This window comes from Anas platyrhynchos, chromosome 1, assembly GCF_047663525.1.
Source record: "Anas platyrhynchos isolate ZD024472 breed Pekin duck chromosome 1, IASCAAS_PekinDuck_T2T, whole genome shotgun sequence".
Taxonomy (NCBI): domain Eukaryota; kingdom Metazoa; phylum Chordata; class Aves; order Anseriformes; family Anatidae; genus Anas; species Anas platyrhynchos.
This window is the reverse complement of record NC_092587.1, coordinates 84,637,231-84,659,978: the sequence shown is the minus strand read 5'-3', so window position 1 is coordinate 84,659,978 and position 22,748 is coordinate 84,637,231. Positions and strand designations below refer to the sequence as shown.

General features: G+C 54.7%; 1 protein-coding gene across 4 annotated transcripts; it reads right to left on the bottom strand.

Moving 5' to 3' along the window:
* Nucleotides 1-235: 235 nt before the first annotated feature.
* Nucleotides 236-16,581, bottom strand: GPR156 (G protein-coupled receptor 156). 4 transcript variants are annotated; one of them, XM_072043863.1, is made up of 10 exons: nucleotides 13,892-16,581; nucleotides 9,361-9,601; nucleotides 8,497-8,633; nucleotides 7,992-8,127; nucleotides 7,777-7,887; nucleotides 7,339-7,464; nucleotides 6,689-6,784; nucleotides 3,937-4,173; nucleotides 2,338-2,496; nucleotides 236-1,879 (listed from the first exon to the last, which is right to left on the bottom strand). In XM_072043863.1, the coding sequence occupies exons 2-10, from the start codon at nucleotides 9,475-9,477 to the stop codon at nucleotides 707-709; spliced, it is 2,292 nt and encodes a 763-aa protein (XP_071899964.1). In that variant the 5' UTR covers nucleotides 9,478-9,601; nucleotides 13,892-16,581; the 3' UTR covers nucleotides 236-706. The 4 variants fall into 4 exon arrangements, with proteins under 4 accessions (XP_071899964.1, XP_071899956.1, XP_027305454.3 ...); XM_072043855.1 differs by lacking the exon at nucleotides 13,892-16,581 and adding an exon at nucleotides 13,588-13,708; XM_027449653.3 differs by lacking the exon at nucleotides 13,892-16,581 and adding an exon at nucleotides 13,588-13,708 and having other exon boundaries at nucleotides 9,373-9,601.
* Nucleotides 16,582-22,748: the final 6,167 nt, after the last annotated feature.

The window sequence follows — 22,748 nt, the reverse complement described above, 5'->3', positions numbered from 1 at the left end:
GGATCTGCATCATCCATATCGGGGTTGGGGGTGCCTCCGTTACCATCCCTTTCAGCAAAGGCATCCTGCCTGCAAAGGGGTCTCCGCGGGCTGGGCTTCAGGTTTCAGAGCCCCTCGCTTCTCCTGTGAAGGCAGCCAGGTGCTGAAAGGCCTCCACAAACATCCCAAAAATAGTGGGCACACCGCGTTTGCTGCTTTTGATATTTCTCAGACAAAATAATAATAATAATAATAATAAAATTAAACAGATCATATTAATTTAAACAAACCTAAAACATTCCAGGCTACTTCATCCACCACAAAGGCATACGGAAGGGCACACAAGCTGCAGGAGAAAAAAAAAAAAGAAAAAAAAAAAAAGAAAGAAAGAGAGAAACCTTTTCAGATCCTCTTTAAGACTGCTTGCTTGTCCTTTCCTTCAGCGCCAACCTGAGTCTAACCTACGACCGTGCAGCCGAGCTGCACAAAAGGCAAGGCCACCTGCAGAGATGTCACCTTTGGACCCCGTGCTCATGCTCAGGCACTGCCAAGCCTCTCCAGAGTCTCCAATTTGCCCTCAGCTGTGAGGCTGTGGCTTGGCCACGGCTGCGAGTGCTGCTGTCTCCATCCCAGGGGGATGCATTTCGTTAGCATCACCATGTTTTCGTTCACAGAGCATGCTTCAGGAGGAAGGGGGCACTTGCCTTTGGGGCGGGGGTGCTTGTGGTCACACAAAGGTGGGTTTCAGATCTTCTTTGAAGTTCACAACGGGCTGAGCCCTGCCCTGGGGCTCCAGCCAGCATCCTGCGGCCCTGCCAGTCTCCGTGTCCGTGTCCGTGTCCGTGCTGCTGCTGCTCAGGGAGCCACGGGGGCTGTGCAGGCAGGCCTGGCAGCAGGGCCGGTGGCAGCAGGGAAACATCTCCTCCGAGCTGCTGCTGGAGTCCGAGTCCGGGTAATGGTACAGCGAGTGCAGGGCGGGACGAGCCGGCACCCCGGGGGCACCCCGCTGATGCCAGTCCCGCGGGGAAGCGTGGTGGTGACTCTCTGAGCCCGTGCCCCTCGCCTCCCAGCCCTGGGGCTCCGGCCATCCCTCGGTGGGGATGGATGGAGAGGACAATGCTGGGTGATGGAGCCCTCTGCCAGCTCCTTCACCTTCCCTCCCTGCTGGCTCCCCGCAGCCCCACGTTCCCAGCCTGCCCACCGAGGACGGGGACACGGGGAAGCCCGCAGAGGCAGGGGGCAGCGGGACGTGCCGCCTCCGCCTCGTCAGGTAGGGGCTGAGGGGATTTTGGGCGGCTGGGTACCCCTCCTGCGCCCCCCACATCCCCGCCCCACGTTTAGGGAAGGCCGGGCTGCAGGTCCTGCCGTCCAGGCTCAGATCTTGCAAGATTTCCTGCAGCTTCTCGCTGCTCACGTAGCTGACCTTGGGGGGATGCTCTCTGGACGCAGCAGCTGAGATGTCCTGGCCAGGCTCCAGAGGATGCCCCTTCCCCGCAAGCACCCCATGTTCCTGGGAATCTTTAGGGCTGTGTTCAGGGTCATCCCCCGTGCCAAAAAGCAGCGCCGGAGAGCAATCGGGCTCCTCCAGCAGCATGTGCTCGTGGCTCATGCGTTTCCAGAGATCCTGAGCATCGCCACTACAAGGCACCAGACTGCGTGGCGATGCATGCAGCAACTGAGGAGGCTGCTGCCCATCCTGCTCCAGGTCCGGGGGGCAGCGGTCCCCAGGCACATCCCCAGGGGCCGCAGCACAGCCACGCCGCTCGCCGTGCCACCCCGTGCTCCGGGTGCAAGGAGCCAGCACCGCGGGGTCGCAGCCGCCCTCCGCAGACATCAGCCTCATCAGCTTCTCCTTGGCGTTGTTCACTTGCTCCTGCAGGCTCTCGATCACGGCGTTTTTCTGCATCGAACACACAAACGTGTCAAAGGAGAGGAGGTAAAAGCTGAGGATTCAGAAGGGAACGGGGCAAAAACAAGTCGCCCTTCTCCATGCAAGGAGGAGCTCTGAGACAGCCTGCATGAGCCAGCTGGGGGCACCCCCTCTAAATTCACCTTATATTTGAGCAGGCTGTGGAAACCAGGCTTTTCTGCTCTCCTCCTTCCACTTTATATATATATAAATATTATTATTATTATTTTAAAATCAGGCCCTCTGGTTTATGCCCAAATTTTGGCACTTCAGGACGAGGATGCAGAATGACAGCAGGACAAAACCAACCAGCTCCTCCCCTCCAGATGGGGGACAGGGGTGTAGCAAAGGGCTGCCCACCCCACCCAGCCTCGGCACACAAAGGGCAGGGGGTGAAGAAGCCACCGAGACCCCATGGCCACGGCATCGGGGCCGGCAGAGCCCCCTACCTCCGTCAGCAGCCGCTTCATGGAGTTTTTCTCCCCTATCAGCTGGTAGAGCTGCTCCTCGCTGTACACCGAGTGGCAGCTCCTGCTCGGGCTGGTGAAATATTTTGCCATGTGGCTGAGGGTTTGGCTTTCTTCTTCAAAGGCCTTCCACTGCCTGAGCTGCGGGGCACAAGGAGCTGTTACCGGCACGGTGCCTGCGGAGGGAGGCAGCCGCCGCTTGGGGAGAAGGAGACAAAGGGACGGGAGAGACAAAGGCGGGGTGTGATGGAGGAGCACAGGGACAGGCAGCCAGGGAGGTGGCGAAGCAGTGCTCGGAGCATCCCACATGTCTGGACCCTGCCCGGTCCCTGGCTTGGCTTTTAACACGGAGAGAGCTGTGCTGCAAGCTCCAAGCGTGCTGCACGAGCCCCCTCCCCTTCTTCCCCTGACTCTGTAACAAAGGGAGCATCACGCACGCTGCCGTGTCCCCAAATCCTCGGTGACAAGGCGCAAGCCAGCAGCACTTAATATCTGTTTCCTCGTCTCTCGCCTTGCACAGCCCGGCTCCCGCTGCTCATCGATCTCAGAAGAGCAATAGGAGAGCAAGCCCATTAGGCAAAACGAGCCGGTGAATTAAAAGATCCGAGTTAAATAAAATGCTCGGAGCCCCCAGGCTCCACGGAGGCAGAAGGCACGATGGGGCTGGTGCTCGGCTCAGAGATCACCAGCGGGCTTGGTGCTCGCCCCAGGAGGGCTCCCAGCGGCTGCTAACCCACGGGGTTGGGACTTTGTGGTTGCACCAAAGGATTGCCAAGGTGGGCAGGGACCTCTGGGGATCACCTTGTCCCCCCTGCTCAGACAGGATGCGTGCAGCTGGGCTGTGAGCATCTCTCCACAAGGAGACACCATAGCCTCTCTGGGAAACCCGGGCCATTGTCTGGCCACCTTCACAGCAAGAAAACAAAGCAAAACCAAACAAAAACAACCTTTTTTTCTGGTGTTTAAACTGAATTTCCTGTGTTTCAGGCTGTGTCCATTGTGTCCTGTCCCATCACTAGACACCACTGAGAAGAGCCTGGCTCCCCCTTCCTCCTCCTCCCCACCAGGTATTTGTGCACGGGGGTGAGATCCCCCGAGCCCTCTCTTGCCCGGACCTGCTCTTTCCTCTGTTTCACCTCTTCCTCCTTTCCTCACCTCATTTCCTCGAGCCCTAACGTTCCTCCAAACATAAATCTGGGTAAACAACTGCTTCCTCTCGCTGTGACAATGGGAGCATTTGTCTCGCCAGCGTCACGGTCAGATGCACCGGGCTCCTCCTGGAGGACGTGGGAAGCAGAAGAGCCGAGCTGGGTCATAAAAGGCTTCCTTAAAGCACCGCCGAGCTTCCTCCTCTGCGAGTGCACGTGGGGCACGAGGTGAGGACACGGGGGACCTGCCGAGGGCTGTGGGCAGGGAAACTCAGCCCTCGGAGACTCAAGGGATTTGCTTGGGGAAGCGGAGCCACCGGGTTTTGGAGGATGAGCCCGAACATTTGGGGAAAGCAGCAGGAAACACAAGTGTCAAACCCCCCCCACAAAAAAAAGTGCCCGTTTCCAGGGCGGTCTGTGGGCAGAGCCGTACCTGCGGGACGAAGATGAAGCAGTTGATCGTAGTCGTGCACACGAAGATGCCACCGGAGGTGAAGCCAAAGAGCAAGTTGTGCCAAGCACGGAAGAAACGGTGCAGCAAGAAGACGGCACCGGCCACCAGGAAGATGAGGTTGACCCCCACCACGAGCGTCAGGGACTGGTTGACCGGCGGGGAGCTGACGTTGTCGGTCAGGCCGGCCAGGTAGGTCCCGTAGAGCAGCAGGACGCTCTGCAAGCAGAAGACGAGGCCTGCCTTCAGCAGGGAGATCGGCGGAGCGGGGATGTAATTACAGCCTGGCGCTCGGTGCCGTCCTAATGAACGCCCTTTGATCTCTCCTGGTGTGGCGGGCGCTCCGTGGCGAGAGCCCTGCGGGCCGGGGGGTGCTTCGTCAGCAGCAGTGGGGCAGGAGGGCAGGGCTGGTGGCACTGGCAGGACATGCCACGGGGCAGGGCACGGCCAGGAGAGGCAGGGAGAGGAGAGAAAGCTTCCTCTGTGCTGGAGCAGGAAGGGCAAAGACGGAGGGGAGAGGAAAATCCCCGTGGGGACACGGTGGTGGTGGGCCATGCTGCAACAAAAGCCCTCTAATGGGGCAGAGAGGAGGCTCAGAAGGGCATTCAGAAGGAAAAAGCAAGAGAGAAGACGCAGGAGGTTAGGCTGGAGGGAAGAGGATGTCCTTGGTGCCTCTTCAAATAGAAATCCAGGAAACTCCCCGCTTCTATTCTTTTCCCTTCCCCGTTTCCTGCCTGACGCCAGCAGCGGTGGAAGGGGCTGAAGAAGGGCTCTGCGCACAGCTATCCTCTCCCCAGGTCGCACTGGCAGGCAACACCAAGGATTTTTTGGCCTTCTCCATTACCACAGGGCACGGTCTGCTTTCAGGATCCCTTGGAAATGCCATCTAGCAAATTCCCTGCTCATGCAAGGAGCCAGATACTGGGCACACGGCTCCTACATTATCCCTGCGGTACCTAGCAAGTGCAGCTGTCAACCTTTTACCACGAATAAGTATAAAATGGTTATTTGGGCATCAGGTGGTCCTTTATGAGCAGTGGCACGTTCTGTAGACTCTCCTGGACCCCTCTGAGCAGTGGCTGCTTGCTGACCACTGCTGGGGTTATGGGCTGGGGGGACCCTCTGATGGGCAAGGGAGGATCCCGTCCATGGACACTGCCAGGAGCACCGTGAGCTCCCACGGGAGAACTGCAAGAGTGAGACCTAGGAACGAGGCTGGCACCCAAATCTGCTCCACAGGATCTGCGCTGGATGACCACATTCACCTCCCAACACAGGGCCCAGAGGCAAGCCGAGTCCTCCGCGAGAAAATAACAGCACCAAAGTCCCGTTTAATATTCATATAGTCCACCGGGGACACAGACAAAAAGCACTGCCAGCTGGTAAATTAGGACTTTAAATAAGCACAGGGCTGAGTTTTGTTGTTGTTTTGAATCTTGAGCAGAGGCCTGTGCTCCTAATTCAATGGATGACCTTGGCAAGCCGTTTCTGTCCGCTGCTGCGTGCCAGCAAAACCAGGATAATGCACTGAGTGGCTTCACAAAGGGCTGAGCACAGTAATGCCTTGGAAAAGAAGAAGTGCCATGTGCACGCAGAGACAGAGCCTAGCCTCCCATTAGTGCAGATCCTGATTAACTCCAGAGAAACCACTAAAGCAACACCTCGGTGACACCCGGTAGATAGGATCAGGGTCAGGTTCAAGGCAATGCTAATGAGGAGTACCTGTGACTGCGATTGTTTTGTTGTGAGTGAGAGGAACAAAAAGAGGTTGGAGGAGCTGCAGGCAAAAGCATTACTCGCCTAAGCCCTGAAGAGACCTAACACAAACTGCGGACAAAGTCAGGGATGGAGATGTAGCACCGAAAGTGGCTGCCCAGGGAAGGCCTGAAATGCCCAGCACCAAAGGCCTTTTGAGGACAGACTAGACTAATGCCTTTAAAATGAAACGGAGGGGGGAGAAGGACTTGGCAGTGTCCTGAGGTCTCTTTCTGCCCTTGTTCCTATGGTTCTTGGTAGATGGTCAATGACTATTACATTACGGTGAGTCAGAAAGGAACTGCTTGTGTTGCATGCGGGGACAGAGCCATTTGCAAAGGAAGGCTGTGATCTCACGAGGTTCATCAAAATCAGCTCGCTGAAGCGCTTCCAACCTCTGCCAACCCAGAGACACATGAGACCACGGATAATTACAGCTATAATTATACCCATATAGTTACATCAGTGTAACTAACTCTTCTGGAATATGAATGGCCACATGCAACGTTACGCCAGTGAAAGTGCATTTCAGTGGTGTAATTAAGCTGATAAACATCCTGTGAAGGTAGACACCACGCACTTGTCGTCAGCACCTCCTTGGTTTGGAGTCGGACGACTCAGGGTCTGAGCCGCACAGTGCATCACCGGGGCAGACGCTGAACCGAAGCTTCATGGAAAAAGTGAGCTTTGGAAAAGGTTAAGGCACAAGTTTTAAGGAGGGAGATAGATGAGGCACGGGTGGTTACAGGGCAAGAACTGGAGAGAGAGCACGTGAGTGGTGTGTGCAGAAGAGACAGGGAGAAACTGGCAAGAAAACATCAAGATGGGAAGAAATAGAGTTGGGAGGCTTTCAAGAAGAGCAGGAGCAGCTGGGAACTGCAATGCACGTGTAGCTCAGGAGAGCAGGGAAACTACAAATGCTGCTAAATACTGGGAGGAGGTGAGATACAACGCAAGAATCAATAGAGAGGTTACGTACCTTAAACCCTAAAATGAGAACGAGCCAAAGATCGGAATAAAGAGATGCACAGGACTGCATCCGGCTCACTGAACAGGTCATGCCTTTCTCTGTCGCCTAGGAGGCAATGGGAAGGCAGAAGTGAAGGCTGCTGCCCCTGCCTGGGAGCAGGGACAGACCAATGGGTGACAGGTCTACAAATCCGAGCAGGTCTCCTCTGTAAACTCCTAAAGGGAAATGCCAAATCTGGTGCTGCTGGGGCAGGCAGTTAAATCGGGAAAGATTTTGGTATTCTGCTTGCAATGGGGCTGGTTCAGCCTTTTCCTAAAGCATCTGTGGATGCCGTGGTCCTCTCCTGTGCCACCCAGGTGACCTGCACGCACTGGTCAAGACCACCCACTAGACCCCACTGCTTGGCCAGCCACAGCTCTGCAACCAGCCATCCCTTTCCAGGTTTGGCTGCACAGACCTGGAAATCTTGCAGCTGATCCTCATCTCTGTAGTAGGCCATAAATGTAAAGCCAGCCTGGAGAACCCCAAGGGTTTTGTGGCTTTTCTGCCTGTCTTTTTTTTAAACAGCACCTCCAAAAGCCCGACCATCCACCAGCACTGCCCCCAGAGATCTGACAAGGCACAGCGCAGTCCTGCACCACCTCTCCTCGTCCCTTTACCCGCACTGAGACGCTGAGGCTTCGGAAGCACTGGACCGGATCGGAGAAGACCCACGTCAGGAGCAACACGGCGTCTGCCAACACCAACGCTGCCACCATCGCCAGCAGCTGGAGGTCTTTGATGATCTGCAAGCATGCAGGAGGTATTAGTCAGGGATAAATGGGCACCAGCAGCCTCCATCCCCCTTGGTCTCCTTCTAGTTGCCTTTTCCAATGGATATTCAACCTAATTCTTTTCCCCTGGTGTGAAGTCCAACAGCTACATCTCTGCCTCCAGCTCCCAAACTCCTGGAGACCCAGCCAGGCTTGGGACCAGGTATGAGCCCTCCCTGACTGCATGGCCAGCTGGTAAATACCATGGCAGGAAACAGCACTTCCAGAAAATAAAGAGTATCACCCGTTCCTCCCATATCACCAAGAGGGAGGCTGGCTACTCACCACCCGCTTGTCCGGCACCCGCTGGGTGAACACCTTGTAGAGCCGCCAGCTCTTCCCCAGGACGGGGCCCAGCACCAGGGAGGTCCCCACACACAGCAGGCAGAGCCGGACCTGGGGGACGAGGTGGAGATGGAGGCCAGGAGGTGATGGATCCATTGTCCACAGATGTATTTATTGGTGTGTGGAGGCACCCGTCCCGGCCGTGCCCCGCTCACCTGGATAAGCGTCTCCACCGAGTCCCTGGACGGCAGGCTCTGCTCCTGAATCCCAAAGAGGTAGGCACTGGTGTAAGTCAAGCCACTGCCCAGCAGGGTCACAACGTTGAGGTTGGGGCTGGACATCTTCACAATCCTCCAGGAGACAAAGCAGGGAAGGCGGTGCTGGTTACTGAGCGCGGCGGCCGGGGCAAGGTCCCTTTGCAGGGATATAGGTGGCCACAGGGGACGGTCCCAGGCCCCCTACTTTAAATAGTGGCCCTTTTGCCATACCCCCACACCCCGAGCGCTGACTCAAGCAGAGGTTACATTAACATTCAGGTCACAGCTTCCCCCCCCCATAACTTTACCCATAACAACTGTGCTCAGGAAGGGGGGAATCATTTCCTTTCGGGGCCCCCGAGCTCCTCCCTGGTTCTTGCTACCTCCAAACCCACACAGAGCCTGGAGACATCATCCACCAGCCTGGCTTCTGCTCTGGCAGCCCCTTCGCACACATCCTTACCTGTTTTTCCTGAAGCGAATCGTGAAGGCCAGAAAGAAGAGGGCCAGCAGGACCCCTCCGGTCAGGAACGTCCACACGACGCCCAGGAGGGCAGCAGAGAAAGACGGGGAGCTCTTCCCGCCGCGGTCAGAAGACGTCTGAGGAAGGCAAAAGGGTTGAGGAGGAAGAGGACATTTCTGGGGACAAAAACACCCCATCCTGCTGCACGAATTAGGGCCACCCCACACCACGCTTGAAAAATCCCACTTCGATCCCAGCTACGTCACTCGGTGAGGCTGATGGAGCGCTTCATCTGCCGCTGAGCGGAGTAAATCCCGGGCCTGGCAGGTGGAATATTAATTGTAGCAAAGCTGCCAGGGCCCGGGGAGCCGAGCAGCTTATGGTTTCCTAATTAAGCGCCCGTGTTTGTGCAGATCCCGACGGAGACCGGGGCGGCCGAGCCCCGCTGCTCCCTCCAGCAGCCTCACGTGGAGCCAGGCGCGAGCAGGCGCAGCCATCCCCGTGTCACTTCTGCTGGCCTGGCGCTGGGGGCAGGTGCTGTTCATTACAGCTGATGGCTTTTAATTAAACGCTGCTCTATTAATATTTGAAAAGCCCTTTGAAGCGCCAGGGGTTGGGAAAGGCCAGGGGCAGAGAAGGGCATCCCAGGCCCGCTCCTAAGCAGCTCTGAGGCCACGGAGCGCTGCCGTGGCTGCACCCTCGCCTCCTGGCTGCCTGCTGGGTGCCAGGCATTTTTTTGGAGGCCACCCAGGAGGGGACAGCATGTGGCCTCTGCCTGGAGGCTTCACTGCCATGCCCCCGTGCCCCTCTCCATCCCTCCGCCCAAATCCCCTTCTGCAGAGGAACCCTCACGAGCTCCCCCACCTCCGTACGTACGACTGTGACGGTGCAGAGCTCCCGCAGCGTCCTCTGCTGCTGCTCCTGGCTGCCGAAACCGGGGCTGGCACCGCAGAGGTCGGAGCAGTTGAATCCCGGCTCCATAGCACATCCTCAGCCTTCATCCAGAGCCTGGCCGGGGAGCGCTCACCTCCCCTCCGCCCCCGATTCAGCGTGGGCTGCGGGTCCCCACGCAGCACGGCGGCATCCCGAGACAATTCGGGGCACCCTGTGGACCAACACACATTGGGGTCACGGCAGGCACCGGCCCCCCGCCGCGGAGATAAAGCCGGGCACGTGCCCCTCCTGGCACCCCGGCGCCCCTGCGCTCCCCTCGCGTGCCCCCGTTGCCTCCGCTCCCCTTGTTGTCCCTCGTTTTGGTGAGGGTTTTCGTGGGCTTCATTACCATTTTAGACATGAGGTCATACTTGTCCTCAAGCATCCCAACCCAATTAGCATTGTCACCGGGTTTAATTAGCTTCCAATACACGGCCATCAGCAAGGCTCCCGCCGCTAGGAGCTGGAGGGGACGTGCGAGAGCTCCCTCCGTGGCTGCTGGTAATGATGGGTGGGGGCAAAATATTTATCTGAGCATCCCCTGGGGCTGACCCCAGCAGCCCTGTGCATCCCCAAAACGCCAAACCCGTTGGAGAAGCCGCTCCCAAGTCCCAGCCCCAGCACATGGGGGTCAGCACTCATCCAAAATCAGACGTCTCCCCGCGAAGCTGCCCCCTGGGAGCGCTGGCACGCGATGACGCCAACAGCTCCCGCGTAATTTTGATAAAAAAAAAAAATAATCTGGCCAACGAGGACAATTAGTGCTCATTAGCATGCGATAAAGCGAGCCCTAGCACGGATATTGCCAAAACGCACCAGGCGCTTCCCCTCCAGCTCCTGCCTCTAATTAGGGCTGGCTGAAAGGTCCCGCTGCAGGATGCCTTGGTGACCCCGAGCATGGCCCGGTGGCCACCTCCCCTCCCAGGCACCACGGGGCTGCCGATTCTGACACGTGCTCTGCTCACCCTGCTCCTCCTGCCCCTCGCCCCGTATCCACCAGGCTGATGGATCACAGTCACCGACTTTTGGCCAAGGCCAAGCATCAGCGTGCAGGTGGACGTGACCCGACAAGCCTGCAGTCGGTTGGAAACGAGCGGCTGGATGGCACGCAAAAAAAAAAAAGAGCGCCGCCGCCTTCCAGCCTAGAAAGGAAGCAGTGGTTGTGAAAAACATTTGGATGCGGGCAATTTGCATTCGCCTCAGTGTCTTCAGGTCTGGAAGGCTGTTTCTGTAGATCCTCCAGGACCCGAGATTATTTGTCTGCTAGTGCTGAGCAGCCGTGTACTAAGGCACAAACGTCCTGCAAAAAGCGCGGTAATGGCTAAATGAGGATCTTGACTCTCTCAAGGTTTCTTCTCGCCTTCGAATCCTTCTTGAAAAAGCAGAGAAAAAAAATTAAAAAAATTAAAGAAGCTGAAAAATTGATGCAAAATGCATGAGCCCAAGGCAGGCAGAATGAAGGTTTCACCCCGACCGATTCCTTTTGATCTAGCTTTGAAGGAGAGACTTCTTCCCCCCAAAAATGGGGTGATGTCACAGCTCAGTGAATCGAAAGGTGGAAAACTGAAGAAGTCAATTTGCAGACAAAAGCATAAATCCGTTCAGAAGCGTGCCGTTTTTCGGAAGCCCTGCAATCCTCTTTAGCCATATCAGCCTGGACAGAAACGGTGTTGGCACCACTCTACAGCAGGAGGGATGCTGGAGAAGGACCTTTTCAGGGAAGAGCTGCGTGGGGAGATGTCTGCATCTCCTGATGATGGTGGCCACCTCCTGAGCATCTGCTGCGTGCCAGGGGACAGCCCCATCTAGACGCGATGCCAGCCCCACACTTACACCATGGGGTCGTCCAAGAACTATTCCAGCAGGACGAGCGCACGGGATGGGGTTTTGCAATTCAGAAAGCACCGGCTCTTCCGAGAAGCTCCGCGCTGTTCCCTTCTGCTCTTCTTGCCCAACAAGATCCCTTCTCGTTTGACCTGAGAAACCTGCAGCATTGCCAACCCCAAGGCGATCAAAAAAAAAAAAAAAAATCACAAGCTCGACTTACCGCAACGCCCCCCCAACACAGCTATGTAAAAATCGCCAGTTAAAGAGCACAGGGTATCTGAAGCTTATTTTTAATTTATATTTAAAACTTCAGCATCTCAGTTTTCACGCTTTCCCCTGCGAACGCTTACAAAGAAAGGCAAGCCAAGAAGCTGGGGCCATCGTGCAGCCTGGGTTACAAACCCTCGGTCCCTGCTGGCTCCTGCATCATTTCTTCTTCCCACCCAGAGCACAGGAGCCACCCAGCACACAGGCAGCTGGCTGGGTGGCTCCGAAACCTGGCATTTAGTCTTTACCGAAGCCAGCTGCAATTTTGAGGCATCCTTCCCCTTTCTGATAGCATCTCCCAAGCTGGCGGAGGCAATTGTTCCCGAGTGCTGATCTTGCTGATCACCCCAGGGCTGTGTGTCTGCCGGACACGGAGCTCTGCCGCCGCTCTTTCTCTCTCCCCCTGGCTTTCCCATGCGCCCATTATCCACCCACGACCATAAAACGGTCCTGAGTGTGCTCACATCCACCTTCCCGATCCAGCAGCACCGCTCGCAGTTGCTGAGGCACAAAGCTTTTTTCAACGGAGGTTAAATACTTGCCCTGCTTTTTTCAGCTCTGCGGTTTCCACCCCAAATTTAAAGAAACCTTTATGCAAAATAAATAAATAAATAAAATTAAATTAAAACTAATATTTTTTTGAAGCTCCACATGGTCCTGCAAGGAGTTGGCTCATCAGCCTCCCACCTCTTATCACTCCTGCCTTAATTTCCGTACAGCGATGGGCACGCGAGAGGCACGGGCGGATGGAGAACGGATAGACTTTCAGACCGGAGATGCTCAGAGGAAGGAAAAACGCCTTTTCCCAGGCCGTTTCCACCATTTCAACACCGCTCTGCCCCCAGCACTGTGCTCCGAGGCACGGCCCAGCCCCAAGCAGCCCCAGCAGCAGCTGCGGGCACCGGCTCCATCAGCTCCCTGCCTCCCAGGCGCTCGCACCGGCCCGGCTGCGATGTGCTCGGGGAGGCACAGCCTGCAATTTCCCCCCTCTTAACTGTACCGGGGAACAAAGGCCGATCATTTCGGGTGCTGATTTACACCAGCGATCCAGCCTGTGGTTGAGGTGCGCAGAGGCTTCATTAAAATAGAGGTTCGCTCCTCGCCGGAGCTGCTCGCCGCTGAGCAGGGGGCGAAGAGGCCGCGGAGGGGATGTTTTCATAAAGTTGGGTTTCAGGTGGAGCCAGGGCCCTCGAGAGCTCTCCGTTTCAGGAGCTGGCAGAGAGGCACGGCTGCTCTGTCGTGCAACCAGACACCGGCCCCTCGCAGCCCCGATACACCTGGGCAGGGACAGCAGCACTGCAAAGGCTCACCACAACCCCGGGGACAGCTGCTCACCCTAAAAAGCCCAACATCACTTCTATTTGTATTTCTTTTTCCTTTCAAACCTTCGGAAACCAGCCGACAGGCCGTGTCCCTGAAAGGGGAGGCAGAACGGTCTCCGGTGACCTGGTTCTGGGTATTTCTCCCCTGGGAGCGAGGCTGCAGCCAGGGCTGTGGGAGCTGGAGGAGCTGCCCCCGGCTCACCCCGCCGCAGGAGATGAAAACCCTGAGTCCCTCGCTCTGCTGGGAGAAGCAGCCACCCCACACAGCTCCATAGGAGGGTTGCCACGAGGCTCACCTTGTCCACAGCACCCCGGCACCGCTGGGTGAGGCGATGCCATGAGGCCGGCACCCGAAGGACACGTAAAAGAGATGCCGGCTGCAACCCAACACTGGCTGTGCCTGGGCGCCAGCCGCTGGTTACCAGGGATCCAGTTTCCCAGCTCTCCTCCGAGCAGCTGTGGGGCACTGGAAAACCCAGCTCTGGGCTCCAGCAGCCCCCAAAAAAAGAGCCCGGACGGGGTGAAACACACCAGCCCTGGTGGGCATCCCACCTTGAGCAAACAGGGCAGGAACCTGGCATCCCCACAGCCCCTCTGGGCGCAGCCTGTCCTCCCCCTGCCCCTTCCAGCCCTATTAAAGCACCGCAGCCCCCCCGGGGGCCGGCAGCGCCAGGGCAGGGGCAGAGCAGCGGGGGCTCGGCTTTTCCCCCCCGACCACCCCGAGGAAAGCCCCCGGACCCACCTGAGAGCCCCCGACCCGCTGTCCCGGCACGGCTCAGCCCGGCTCGGCACGGCTCGGGGGCGGGCTGCGGGGAGGGGCTGTGGCTGCCGCGCTCCTCCCGCCCTGCTGGGCTCGGCTCCTCCAAGCCAAGAAGCCAAAAACCAGCCGGGGATGGCGAGCCAAGGGCCAGCAGTAGCCAAGGACCCCCCCTGCGCGCCCCCCGACAGCCCCGCTGCCCGCTCTCAGCATCCCCCCGCCGCCCCTCGCCCTCCTGGCGTGTCCCCCAGCCTCATTCACTCCTCGGCCTCTGCCCGCTCCCTTTTACCACTTTTCTTCCTCGGCTTCTCTCGCCAAAATCTCGGCTCCCCTTGCCAGCACCCAGCTTGCCGTCCCAGCCCGGAGCAGGGTGCCAGGCGCCGCTGGGAATTGCTGCTTGCGGAGAGGCACCGGGCCACGCAGGTTTTCTCTTCTCTCTTCACCTCATTAGCTGCCTCCGCCAGGCCTTGGCACCAGCCGTGCTAATTTCTTCACCCCTGCTGCTTCCCAAAACCGCAGAGGTCTGTACAGGAGCAGGGAGGTTTGTAGGGCCTGGCTGTGCCGCTTCGGTGCCGTCCTAAGCGCAGGGACCCATCAATTCCCCAGCCTGCAAGGAGCTGTGTCAGGTCCCCAAAACCCTAATCGTGGCTGCCAGCCCCAGCAGCACCTCCCACCCCCCCAAAAAAAAGCCCCTTGGAAATCTTCAGTAGACCCAAGCTTTCAGCTTAGACCCCAGTGGTCTGAAAGCTGGGGACCCCAACATTGGTTAAATGCTGTGTTATGGCCCCAAAAGCGGCACCCCGATTTGCAGAGCACTCCCAGAGACTCAAAGGAGAGCCCGCAGCCTCCCCGTGCCTCTGGAAATCCGGTCACTTCTCAGGCACGCAGACTGGATTTGCCAACCCGGTCTCCGCCTCCGTCAAACCGGGATGATGAACTGAAACCTCTCATGGAGGGAGGAGAGGGCGAACCCGACTGCTCGCACAGGAACAGGAGGCCAGGGCGTTATTCCTGGTTCCTCTCCTTCCCAACAGGGCGCTCGGCTGGCCGCAGTGACTCACGCTTGATAATAACACTGGAGCCTTCCTCAGTGTCACCAAGGCACAGCACCTCCTTCTGGCAACGTGACCCATCCTGTCTGCTCCGAGGTGTGCCCAGCAATCATTTGATGTTTATTTTAAGATGACAGCTTAAAAAAAGTGGGCCTTGAGCTGATTTTTGTGCAGTGAGACCCCCTACCTACCAGCCACCATCCAGCAGCACCTCCCCGGCAAGTTGCAGAGCTTCGGCCCATTTATCACATTTGGGATTTCCATCCCCAAGAGCTCACACTCAGAGTGCTGCACAGAACGGAATTAAAATCAGCCTGTTTTAACTATGGCTTTCGGGCATCTGCTGAACTCTTCATAAGCTCCCAAATTTTCAGTCAAATTTCACCACGTTTCCTTCAGGATGAACCGCACTTTGTATTTTCTGCAGTTTGGGGAAAGTCAGCCGCTTTAAAAAGCCAAATTCCTCTCTGACTACCGATGATTGGCCTGATTCTGCTGATGTTGATTGCAATCAGGCAAGTAACCGCTTCTGGTGCAGTGACAAACTCTTCATCCACCACGATGAGATGTGGAAGGTGTGTGCCAGGTGGGTACCTCCTCCGCAGGGAAGTTATAATCCGACACCCTCAGAAGCTCTCAGGAGACTTCGCTGTGGCCTGCAGGCAGTGTCCCAGAATCAAATTCTCTATGCAAACACCGTTTTCTTTTCACACATGGCAAATAAGCCTGTAGAGAGACATCCATCCCGGGCCTCGTTTGACGAGGCAGTCAGTCGTCCTCGCAGGCATGCATGCAGCACTCCCTCCTGGGCTTTGCTAATTAGCGCGCTGATCTACATGCAGTCTGCTCTGAATTACCCGTAGCTCAAGAACAGGTAACGTTGCCATTAACATAAAGCACCACCTTTATCTCTTTCACGCCCTATCTCCTTTCTCAGCGAGCGGCAGCCAGCGATTGTAAGGTCTCAGCTGAAGAAAGCACTTGGCCACGCTTAGCCAACACCAGTTTTGTGCCGTGTATTCTCTTAAGTGAGATTTTTTTTCTTTCACTTTTTCCTCTTACTGCCTCAGTTTCTTATTCTGGAATTTAAATAATCATTTTATTTTCTTTTCATATTCTCAGCCCACTTAGTCCATGTCCCCTTGAGTTTAAATTGTTGAGGTTTTTCCCCATTGGAAGACCCTCTTGATGGGCTTAGTCGAAGACTCTCAGCAAACACCAGCCACGGGTTTCACCTCCAGGAGCTCCTGTCCTCTCCTTCCAGCCCACAGGAACAGCTCCTCGGAGGTGGCTGCTTGGGTGCTCTCCTTCTCTGAGGTTCCTGAGACCTCAAACACTTCCTTGTTATTGCCACACCGTCCTGTAGGGTGCGTGACCTTTCAGAAATCGTCTCCTGACAGGAGCTGCCCACTGTAATTGTGTGCCTCGTTAAGGCACCTGGGGATACGTGCAGACCACTCCTGCAAACCCAACCCCAGAGCTGCACTCGGGGCAGTTCCCTGCTGCTTGCCCCATTCCTCCCAGCACATCCTGGGAGACTGTCCGTTTAGCTGGTCAGCCTCTGCCAGGAAAGGTTATGAGAATAAACAGCACAAAACTGCAAGCAAAAGCCATGGCGCTTGCAGAAGCCCAAGGCAGGGCTATCAGCTGCAGCGTGGTTTCCATCATGCCCAGAACTCAAGCTCACTCCCACCGCTGGGAACTGGTTTGCTAGCAACACCCTGTTCACCCTGCCTGTTTCCTATGCAAAATAATCCAGGATTCACCCAACGGGAGGTCAGAAAGGTACAGGAGGCTTGGGTCTTGCAGCCACGGTTTGGCTATGTCCCCACCAGAAATGAGCTGGTACTTGCAGTGGGCAGCCGGAGTGCTTTAGCTGCCCCCATCCCTTCTGCTCCTCCTGCAAAAAGCAGGATGATGAGGGTGTTAAAAACTCTCTGAAGACTTTCTGTACTCTGCCAGTGGCCGGGGATCACCCATCTGCAGATGGGGCAGGGCCTGCCGCAAACGTAGGGCAGCTGGCTGGAAGCTCTATGGGATGTGGGACGGAGGCCTGTTGGTTTCCCACACCCTTTCCTAATTATTATTTTTTTGAGGAAGGCACCAGGAGGAACACACAAGATTAAGAATTAGGTGCCGGGTCAGGTGAAAGAGAGGCAGGGCAGGGTTTCTAAGAAAACAGCAGGCCAACGCCACGCAGCTGCGTAGTGGTGTGGTGGAGGAGGCACCAGCGAGGATCTCCACGTGGATACAGCCCCAGGAACGTGAGGCAAACAATTGCCTCATTTTGACATGAATGTCCATTTTTTGCATGTTAATTTTTGGGCTAACATCCTCCAAAGTTTGGTGGTGCTTCAGCAAAGGACCAGGCGGGATTTGTGTCCCACACGGACACTTCGGAGGACAGAGCTGCTGAGGAATGGGGCCAGGGTTTGCACAAGCCCGGTGCGTGCTGACACAGGATACCGGGAGTTTGGCTAATTTTAGGTAGGCGACCGGTCATGCCAGATGTATCCAATAAACCTGCCCGCTCCTTCCTTTCATGCAGTCTCGGCGTATTATTTTTATTAAAGGTTTAGCACGGCCTGGCACCCAGGGGAAGCGTTCAGCTGCTTTGATGCTAATCTGAACCACCAAAGCTTTCAAGGCTCGCTCCCTGCTGCCAGCAACACCCAAGCCCAGCGGCGATTAGTGGTCTCCTGGGAGGTATCTCAGCCTCCTAGGATGTGACGGGGAAACAAGAAAGTCTCTCGCAGTGGCGCTGCGTCTCAGCTGTGCCCGCCTGCTAAATAACAGGTGGTAAATGATAGTTTCCTTCAATTGTGGCAGCTCATGACTGCTCGTGGAGTCACACAATGATCTCACCTCGGTTATTCACCGTGTTCTTTCTTCTACCTGGCGCTGTGAAGGTGTTTTTCTTTCTAACAATAGAGAATAAAAACAAAAACAAAAACAAACCCCTTTCTATTAACGCAGATCTAAACAAGCAGCCAGTGCACCACAGAGGCATCCCGTGTTTCTGGCTCTAGCTGCCACATCTGAAGCGCTTTTGCTTATTAGGTTTTGCTTATTAGGGGCCTTTTCAGGTGGTCCTTTGCCACAGCAGTGGGGCTGGGACACTCCCTGGCTGCTAAAAAGGGATGGCAACACAAGGACTGAATGGGAAAAGGAGCACAATGGGGTCACAGAAATTATCCCTTTGTGTAAGGGAGAACAAGGAGAGAAGAAAGGGCAGGTGGGAGCAATGCTAGGCTAGTAGGGCTGCCTCAGTCTGCTCAATCCATGCCTCAGCTTCCACAGGCCTCAGGGACAAAGGCAGAATGGGTATGAGAAACAGGGCCAGGAAATTACCGCTGCCCACATTTTGAGTGGATACAAATGTCAAAATTTAATAAACTTGGCTTCAGGGAAGGAACCGGCGCAGGTGGGAAGGTGAAAAAAGTGGACTGGTTATCTCTGAAGGGATTGATACCTGGAGCCCTGCGCCTGGGAGCCAGTGTTTGTAAGAAATCTGCCAAGTCAGGAGCAGATTGCTATGTCTGAAGAGCAGCAAGTGCAGAGAGGGTGAGCAGCACGGAGAGGGAAAGGCAGCAGAAGGGAGGGTTGCGGTGCAGGTCCTCCACGCCCAGCCTCAGGCCCACGCTTTGCAGTTTATTCCTTTATGGCATCAACACGAGATCTGGGGTGATGACATTATCTGGGGGGGTGGGGAAGACAAACATATCCCGGAGGAAGAAGAGGTTGAACTTCAGGACCTGAGCACCAGCCACTGAACAATGTTAAAGGCTGCGGGCTGTAAGGAGCGTGCTGTAAGCCAGGCCACAGCTCTGCTGTGAGCCCAGAGGTTGTAGCTGAAGGTAGAAGAGAAAGTGGAGCAGAAACCAGAGAAGGAGAGATGGCCGTGACACAAAAAGGCAAATGCAACCCTGGCATTTGCAAGTTGCCAATTATCTCTTGTTCTTTGCAAGTGCCAGGACAACAGCAACAACAAAAAATACATGAAGTAAAACTATTGTTTAAAATGTGGCTTTGCTGCAGCTTTCTGTGGGTGCACAACACCCAATTTAACAACTGCTTCAGTACACCTTGACAGCGATGGGCGTTGATCTAAATACATCTGCATTTTACACCTAAAATATAAGTCATGTGGCAGATTTTCCACGTCCCCTAAAGTTATTTCACACCAGGGCTGCGAGCCTCAAAATTCAAGGATTGCCAGTGCAGGATTGGTATGAGATAAATGCACTGGCCACTTTGTTACTACCAAGAAATTTGAAGCAGCTACAGCAGATTGCTTTACCCAAACTTTAGAAACGGAGATGGGAAAATGTTTTACAACCCACAGCAGCTCTGGCTGCGAGAGGTTGCTGTTGTTTAAGAGCATTATAATCACTGACTTCATAGAGCTGCACGCACCGGCCCTGATGTTGTAAACTCCTCAGCCTCTCTGAAGCTTTTGAAAGCCATTCATCGTGGCTTTAAAACTAAAAGAAACACACCCTTTTTTATTTATTTTTTTTTCTCCCTTAAGAAAAGGAGCCTTTGAAAAAGTTCATGAATAGATGTTTACCAATGAAATTTGCATAGAGGAGAAAATTATGACTGGATAAAAGATCACAAAGACATTTGTCAGCTTTTTTTCACCCTGGAGAATTACAAATAAATAAATAAATGTTAATGGAAAAAGCAACGTGACTTTCAGGCTTGAAAATGCTGTTTCTGTAAAGGGAAAGGGGAGAAGAGAAAGTTCTTGCTGACATGGTTGGGCTGCCATGTAAAATGCAAGTCAGGTGGAAACCTCTGGGATCCTCAGGCACATTACTGCAAGGAGAATACCTGGGCAATAGAGGATAATTTTTTTTTTCTTTATCACCCTAGACAATAATGCCAGTGTCAACAGTTTCTCATAAAATTCACCAGCTCAGCTCTGCAGTGGTTGGTTAGTCCCAAGGGTGCCCCAGGTTTCTGACAAGTAGGCTTGGGAAAATACACTGCCCTGGCACCTGGAGTGGTAGCAAAAGATGACCTGAACAGCCTTATTTTCAATGTCATGTGAGCCTCCTTGTTGCCAGGCTATTATTCTAGACTTCAGAAATTAATGTGCTGCTTGAACAAAGCCACCACAGATTCATGTCCACCTCCTGTGGTTGCCTTGACCAGGACTACAAGTATTACAGTTGTCTGAAGAGCCTCTGGAAGACGGGGAAGGTTTTCCATGGGTGACGAACCAGCCATTAGCTTCAAGATTTGCTGGGTCAGGACACCTATGAATCTCCTATCACCTATCACCATCTCCTCACCTCTATCCATAGGCAACACCGTGGCATTTAAATAATGCCAGACCAGAGCAGCTATGCCTCATTTTTTGTCACGGCAAAGTGTCATCAGGCTTCACCTTTGTCCCCAGCAGCTGGGCAACCTCTTTCTTCAAGAAATGAGCTTTCGGATGCAATAAAGGCATAATAGCAAAGCCACCTGGCACTTAGTGAGCCTAGGAGGCACCTGGTATAGCCTACATGCCTCTTGTCTGCGGGCACGCTGCTCACAGCCAGGGCTCTGCTTCCACGTCCTCGCTAGCAGTGTGGCCAGCTCCCAGGAGAGGTTGTTTTTGGGACAGCCACACCGCCAGCAGGAATTACAGCAACTGCCCTCAGACATTGCACATTCGTTTTTCCATGCCGAGGGAGGGCAAGCCCAGCTAATCCTCTGCTGTGCGAATGGCATTGCACAGGGGGCATTTGCATGCAGCTGGTGCAGGTAAACAAGGAGGAGCCCGGCTTGTCCTTCCCTCTGCCCTCTTCCCTGGGGGAGCTCACCAGCTGCAGCTGGCTGCATGAAACGGGGAGCCCAGGAGGGGGGAATGCACCTCACCCGGGCTTTGCCAGACAGCTATTAACGCAGCCCAAGTTTAGAGCAATAAATCAGAGCAGAAGCAGACTTCAGTGCTCCACACAAACAGGGTGAAATGCCCCCAGCCCTTTATCAGGAGATGAAGGCACTCCTGGATCTGTTCCGCAGCAGATTTTCCCCTTGTGGCCAGCCATAAAGACCTCAGAGCTCAGGGATGAAAACACCCGCTGCTGTTACAAGCCCAGCAGCAGCCGATTGTGGAAGGTTTTCACCTCCTAAGGCCATACCTCTCCCCTCCAAACAAGGCTTGCTTTCCTAGAAGCACGACGAAATGTCTGCGGCGGGATGCTCGACGAGCTGCCCTCAGGACCGGGCAGCGGCACCAGCCCCGGCCAGGCTTTTTGGGCTGCCCTTTCCCTCCAAACCACCACGGAGGGTTATCTTCGGACAGGTTTCTGAAGCCGCACAGCAGCCAGATGGGGTTGCAAGCTGTGAAAACCCGAAATAGTTTCAACCTTTCCTGGACTGTTTCAAAACGTGTTTCAACCGGCCCAGTCACATGGCGTTCTTGCAAGGCCTTTCATGATTGTATCTGGGGGTAGGAGACTCGCTGCTGCTTTAAAGGAAAGAAAAAAAAAGAAACAAACAAACAGAAAAGAACACGGTTTAACCCCAGATATCTGAAGGGAACAACCAGGGAACGTGGCTTTGGAAAGCACGCTGCCCTGTTTGTTTGAAGATAAAAAGGCTGAGGCGAGCCGCCCGGCTCTCGCAGGCCGCCCCTCGCTGCCTCTCCCGGCTGTGGTTACGGGGCCTGTCTGAGCGCACGCATGCGATGCACGCTTCAAAATCCTCCAGACAGCCCCTTTCGGCGGCGTTTCTAGCAGAAAACAAAGCGCTTTCATCAGCTCGCCGAAGCCTTTGGGTAGGTTTTAGGAGCGGAGGGCTGAGCTGGCAGAGCCCCCCCAGGCCCTTCTCGAAGAGCAGGGGAACGTGAGGAGAACCAAAGCAAATGGCAGCCGGCCTTGCCGGGCTTTGATGCTCTTTGATCCAAGCGTAGTATTTAGGATAAATACACGACTTGTTTGTCAGTACTGACTTCAGGTCCTGCTTTATCCACACAGCCAAAGAAGGGGCTACAAACAGGGCATTTGGGCCACGCTGACCATCCATTAATCCTGTGGCAGTCGGACAGCAAGCTCTGAGCTGCCACCAGTGTACCCCCAGGCCAGGACAAAAAGAAGGACAAAGGGACCTGTACACAGCGTTCCCTGAACTGAAACCAGAGGTGTCCTCGCACTCCTGACACAAAATGTGGGTTGGAAGGCCTCTGGGGCTCTGCCCTTCCCTCCTTCCTAAAGGGATGTTGTTTGCTGTTAGACCTCCTCATCTAAACTCTCCACTTCTCTGACCAGGGGACGAGGAGACTGCAGCAGCAAGGTGCTGTACACAAGTGTGTACACTTAAATCTTCTCTGAAAGTCACCAGAGAGCAGTGGCTATCGGAAAGGGAAGGGACACTCAGCACAGCATCTCCGGACTGTGACTAAAGACTGAAGATGGCATTGGCCTTCTTCAATGCAACCTGTGGGGAGTGTTAAGACTAACTAACTTCCAATAAATGCTTTAAGTATTTGGCAACTGCAACCCACTAGCTCACTGATGAGTAAAAGTTGCATAAATCCAGCTCTAGGTGACCACCAGGAAATGTAGAGCTCTACTTCTTCAAGTGCATGTGCACAGCATCAACATAACGTTCCCCTTTAGATCGACGTGATCCTGAAATACCAATCCGACCTTCTGAGCACCTGCTTCAGGCATCTACTTACCTCATCTCTTACTTCTCATTGCGTTCCTGCTAAAAGCAAACAAAGTTTGAGAGCCATGATTCACTACTTCTTGAGATTAGAAGAGGGGCAACCAATCTCGAGGTATCTTCATATTAGTTACAAAAAGATGCAAAAATATTCCCATCTTGGTTGTGACAGGCAAGATCACTGGATTCCCCAAGGGTTTAAGCTATTTTATATGGAGCTGCTGCACCATTTGAGAGGTTTTCATTAAATATGAAGTTGACCCATGTCTAAGGTAGTCTCTGAGGTAGTCTCTGATGAAGTTACTATTAAATAATTCTTGTTTTTACAGTCTGATTTTCCAATACGTCATGTTTCTGCACTGACGTCTGGTAATTGCACTGCAGGATCTGAGACTTTTTGGCAATAGATCACAAAAAAAAAAATCTATT